This window comes from Periophthalmus magnuspinnatus, chromosome 6 (assembly GCF_009829125.3).
Source record: "Periophthalmus magnuspinnatus isolate fPerMag1 chromosome 6, fPerMag1.2.pri, whole genome shotgun sequence".
NCBI classification, from domain to species: Eukaryota; Metazoa; Chordata; class Actinopteri; order Gobiiformes; family Gobiidae; genus Periophthalmus; species Periophthalmus magnuspinnatus.
In genome coordinates, this window is record NC_047131.1 from 28901660 (window position 1) to 28907407 (window position 5748).

Genomic DNA, 5748 nt, shown 5'->3' on the forward strand with positions numbered 1-5748 from the left:
AATACCTTCTACAAATGATATTCCCTTACCCGTCATCGCCGCCATCGCAACTACCTCCGTTTAAACATCGCACAGACAAGTAGAAAATATTCCAGACAGAGTTAATCACTAAAGGCCTATCAATCACTTCTGAGGGGAGTCATAACAGCGTCTCTCTTGTGCGCACTAAATCTTAATCAAAGTTGACGTTGTTTGTATTCCAACAGTATTCCTGGGGCGGCATACGTGTTCCAAAACAAATTCCCCTCTCCCGTTCCGTCTTGTTCTACAGTCTCCTCACACTCGTGCCTTTGAGGAACCGCAGTTGTAATCAGGCACTTCCAGATCTCTCGACTCGATTGAAAAGAGTAGTGGGTGGCGAACGGGGTTAGTATTTACGTCCCCGAATCCGCGCCAACGTCAAAAAGCAGTTACTTCGCGTTCCCGTCCCGTCTTTTCCCACAGAAATACAGCACAAGAGCAGTCGCGTTTATTCTGACTTTGTTTTATACCACTGAGATGGGAGAGGACGCCGTAGCCCGGAAACAAAAATTGATGTTCGGCGCGGCATCAAGGTTGTGGTTGTTGTGTGTTTGTGTATGTGTGTGCGTGGGGGATTATTAGTAGCGAGCACATGGAGTACGAAGAACTAAAGCAGCTGTGTGGACACGGGGAGGTCTCCGAGATAACGGTTTAGTGTGCGTCCACAGGTGTGAGAAACAAAACAACTAGCTTCACTCAAACAGACAAAAATAATGGCTTGGTTTTGTAGTGCACTTTACGAATAAGCGATAAGGTTCTCACTGCAGAGAGTAAAAAAGAAAGATAGGAGAGTAAAAAAGATAGATAGAACGGAGACGAGATATCGGTTGACCTTATGCAGTTATAGTAAAACAACTGGTTTGGGGTTGTGAATCAAACGGTGGTCTGAAGTCTGCAAAGGTTTGAATCAATCTCTGAGGTTGTAAAGGTTTTAATTCTGCATTTGTATAAACAGCAATTATTTACAAAATTATCTAAAGAAGAAAAAACGTAAAGATCTGTAACAATTTGACAACGACTTAGCACATTAAAGGACCCATATTACCCTATTTTATTATCTATGTTATGTTTGAAGTTGTGTTTTGTTTCATGCACACGTTTAACACACAAACCCTGCATATTTAGGCTGAGCAGAAAACACTCTGTTCCACCTTGTGATGTCATGTGGTGATACAAGACCTTAATCTTATACATTTATATTAAAACAACTGGTTTGATGTTATTAATCAATATGTTCTGAATGAATAAAGTTGGCAAAGGGTTTGGTCAATCTCTGACGTTATAAATGTTTTAATTCTACATTTGTATAAACATTTATTTACAAAAATTATCTAAAGAAGAAAAAGACATAGAGATCTGTCACATTTTGATTAGCTGTCAACAACGACTTAGCACTTAAAAGACCCATATCATACTGTTTTCTGATTTATGTTGTTATAATGTTGTTTCCTCGTCACAATGTTGTTTCATTCACACATGTTTAACACACAAACCCTGCATATTTAGGCTGAGTTCTTCTCTCAAACTGAAAAAAAAAAACTCTGTTCCACCTTGTGATGTCATGTGGTGATACAGGAAGTGCTCCACAGTGTTTTTGAACTCACTAAAGGCCTATCAATCACTTCTGAGAGGAGTCATGTTTAAGACACAAACCCTGCACACATCTTAACACACAAAACCTGCGCACACATCTTAACACACAAACCCTGCACACACCTTCACTAGAATCATTTGTCCTGAACGATAAAGTTTGCAAAGATTCGAATCAATCTCTGTCGTTATAAATGTTTTAATTCTACATTTGTATAAAAAACGTTTATTCACTACAATGATCTAAATTCAAAAACAAGTATTTGCTTTGCAGTGATCTAATTTTTATTTTCTGTTTCTTGTCTTTCAGCGTGCCCACATCCTCTTTCCAAAGAGTGGAAGACCCGTCAACGAATTATGAATGTTAAACAAGATGACCTCCTCTCAGCAGCAGCAGACGATGCGAGGTCCTAGGTGGAACCGGGCCTTGACCGACCCTTTGTTCGTGCTGCTCTTGGCCCTCCAGCTGCTGGTGGTGGCAGGGCTGGTGCGCGCTCAGACGTGCCCCTCTGTCTGCTCCTGTAGTAATCAGTTCAGCAAAGTCATCTGCACCCGCCGGGGTCTGCGGGAAGTCCCCGATGGCATTTCCACCAACACGCGCTACCTGAATCTGCAAGAAAATCTCATTCAGGTCATAAAGGTGGACAGTTTCAAGCACCTCAGACATCTGGAGATTCTACAGCTAAGCAAAAACCACATACGGAAAATCGAGTTGGGGGCTTTCAATGGACTGGCCAATCTCAACACTCTGGAGCTCTTTGATAACCGCCTCACCACAATCCCAAACGGGGCGTTCGAATATCTGTCCAAGCTAAAGGAGCTTTGGCTAAGGAATAACCCCATCGAGAGCATTCCCTCCTATGCTTTCAACCGTGTGCCCTCACTGCGGCGCCTGGACCTCGGGGAGCTCAAACGACTCTCCTACATATCCGAGGGGGCCTTTGAAGGGCTAAGCAATCTGAGGTACCTAAATCTGGGAATGTGCAATTTAAAGGAAATTCCCAACCTTATTCCTCTTGTAAAGCTGGATGAACTGGAGATGTCCGGGAACCAGCTGTCTATCGTCCGGCCTGGCTCTTTTAAAGGGCTCATACATTTGCAGAAGCTTTGGATGATGCATGCCCAGATCCAGACCATTGAGCGTAACTCTTTTGATGACCTACAGTCACTGGTGGAGCTAAATCTGGCCCACAATAACCTTACACTTTTGCCTCACGACCTGTTCACCCCTTTGCATCGCTTGGAGAGAGTTCACTTGCACCACAACCCTTGGAATTGTAACTGTGACATTTTGTGGCTAAGCTGGTGGCTAAAGGAGATGGTACCGGCTAACACAAGCTGCTGTGCAAGGTGCAGTTCACCCGCACACCACAAGGGACGCTACATCGGCGAACTGGACCAGAACTACTTTCACTGTTACGCTCCAGTTATTGTGGAGCCCCCCGCGGACCTGAACGTGACCGAAGGCAGCGCCGCAGAGCTGAAATGCAGAGCCAGTTCTTTGACGTCTGTCAGTTGGATTACGCCAAATGGTTCAATCATGACACACGGAGCGTATAAAGTCAGGATATCGGTACTAAATGATGGAACGCTGAACTTTACCAACGTCACCATGCAGGATACCGGAACATATACTTGTATGGTGAGCAATTCGGCTGGTAACACAACCGCGTCGGCCACTCTTAATGTCTCTTCGACGGAGAATAGCAGCTTCAGCTATTTCACTACGGTGACGGTGGAGACTATCGAATCCCCGCACCAGGAAGGAGTCACGACAACTGTCCATCAAAGAGTCGGCCCCACCGCGTCCGCCGGCATGTGGGAAACCGTGTCCCCGACTTCTACCACCACGACTACGGTCCGGACGCCCATGTCAACGCGCGCTACCGAGAGAACCTACACCATCCCTGTCACGGATATTGACGGCACCCTGAACGGACTGGACGAGGTCATGAAGACGACCAAGATTATCATTGGTTGCTTTGTGGCGATTACGCTAATGGCTGCCGTCATGCTGATCATCTTCTACAAAATGAGGAAGCAGCACCACCACCAGAACCACCACGCTCCGACGCGCACCATCGAGATCATAAACGTGGACGAGGACTGCGTCACGGGGGGTCCCGGGATGGAGGGTCACCTGACTTTGCCGCCTCTGGAACACGAGCACCTAAACCATTACAACACGTACAAGACTGCTTACAACCACGCCACTATCAACTCTATACACAGTTCTGCTCACGAACCTTTGCTAATCCGAGCCAGTTCAAAAGACAATGTTCAAGAGACCCAGATCTGAAACGCTTTTGTTTTTTGTTTTTTTTCTCCCAAGACTTTATCACTGATGACTGATGGGAATTACAACAAGACAATGCAAAAAGATATTACTCTGAAGAAGAGACTAGACTTTGGGAAAGCAGTAGTTGGTGATGTTTATTCAATGACTTTGGGAACTAGGGTATGTCTACTGTTTCAAAGTGTCTTTACAAAAACAGAAGTTATTTATTTAAGAAAAACTATTGTGATGAAATCAAGAAAAACTGTATTCTGCAATTATTTTTTCAGCACTTATTTCATGTGTTGTCATTCCATTCTCGCTCATTCTGATGGGATTGGTTTGCTAATATGCGTTCAAACTCTTCAAGACATCTGTTGAAGAAAAAAAAAGAATCCTTGAGCGTTCGTCTTTTTTTAATAAGCCACAGACTTCAGATCAGACATGATAGTAACCTAATTTTCCCCCCATGTATCAAAGGAGTAGAGCACATTAGTGGTTTTCTCCAGCTGTGGGTTAAGTGACGAAATCTTTTGTGACCATCTGTACAACTGAGATGAATGAAACGCTTATTCATAATTCACAGTGAGTGGCAAGACTGTTGAGTTATGAAATTTGATTATCGACATTTAATTCTAGCTGCCACATGCGCATTAGCTAATTGGTTGTCATCAATAGCCCTGAATGTAATATGCCCTTTGTTATTTCATTTGTACAATCAAAGTTGGCAAGTTACGTAGAGTTTTTGTTTGATTAAATTATATCGATTAACTCCTGTCTTTGATTTGCAAATGTATATACAACATTTTTGACTTGGTTTTCTTTATGTTAGCAAGGATGTTATGTGCATTTTAAAGCAACACTGTGTAGCTTCGAAATTTGCCTCTTGGGTCTTTCAAATTTATGGGTGGAACCGCGCACAAGAATAAAGTGTAAAGTTCATCGTAAGTTTATGGCGACGTTTTCTTCAAAGCCTTCGAAAATAAAAATTTGTGGCCTTTTATTCAGTAAAATGTCAGTTCAAGTTGTCCATGAAGCTTCAAAAATGCATCGATTTCAACGGTGGGTAGTTTGTGTCAAAAGTTACGCAGTGTTGCTTCGTAGCCCTGTCGTCAAATTAATAAAATAAAGTTTAATAAAGTCATGAAATCAAGTTTTTAATCAACAGACGAAAGCAGAGATATTATGGCTAGTAGGCGAGAAATGCAGATATATATTTTAAGTACAGAATATTTTAAACATATTGGACCGAGTGGACTTCTACCAGCTCGTATATGTCCGGTGTTTGTTAATGGATGCACCCTAACCTCCTGCTGGTTTGTACCATTGCATCTGAAGGTAATTGCTTTGAAACCCACATTTTCACGGTGGGCAAGCGTTCGCCTCATCTCTCGTAGAGCAAACTCATGAGCTGAAGAAAGACCTTAAACCTTTTATACAGTGGTCTGAGCCGCCTGTCATGTCTGTGCCACTTTTCCACTCGGCCAAACGCCTGGCAGGCTCCACATCCACGCCGCCTGCCCTGCCAACCACAGCATTTGGCCCGGAGCTCGCTACAGCTTATGGGCACAGAAGGCTTAGTTTTTTAGGGGTGAGTGAGTAGGGATCGGGCACAGACCAGATGTTTAGGTTGCACCTGCCTTCTCCCCAACTCTCTTAGCAACAACATCATTTCCATTTTAATTGATGTTCCCATAGGCTTTGAATGGACATGGCTCTGCAGGCAACCCGTATCCTGCAAAGTGTTTTGAGTTCCCCGCTGTGCACAAATGGTGCCAAGGCCCCGTAAATACACAGGTTAGGCAGCATTTTTCACAATACGGGTATATTTTTAGACTTAAAGGGGCAGTAGGTAGCCATTT

The 5748-nt window shown here is 43.6% G+C and overlaps 1 protein-coding gene across 1 annotated transcript; it reads left to right on the forward strand.

The window, feature by feature from the left end:
- The first annotated feature begins 1972 nt into the window (after positions 1-1972).
- lrrc4ca (leucine rich repeat containing 4C, genome duplicate a) lies at positions 1973-4111 on the forward strand. Its single transcript, XM_033968794.2, has one exon. The coding sequence runs from the start codon at positions 1973-1975 to the stop codon at positions 3908-3910; it is 1938 nt and encodes a 645-aa protein (XP_033824685.1). The 3' UTR covers positions 3911-4111.
- The last annotated feature ends 1637 nt before the right edge of the window (positions 4112-5748 follow it).

What these genes read in the sequence shown, in the direction of transcription:
- lrrc4ca (XM_033968794.2), top strand. Translation starts at nt 1,973, where the DNA reads ATGTTAAACAAGATGACCTCCTCTCAGCAGCAGCAGACGATGCGAGGT.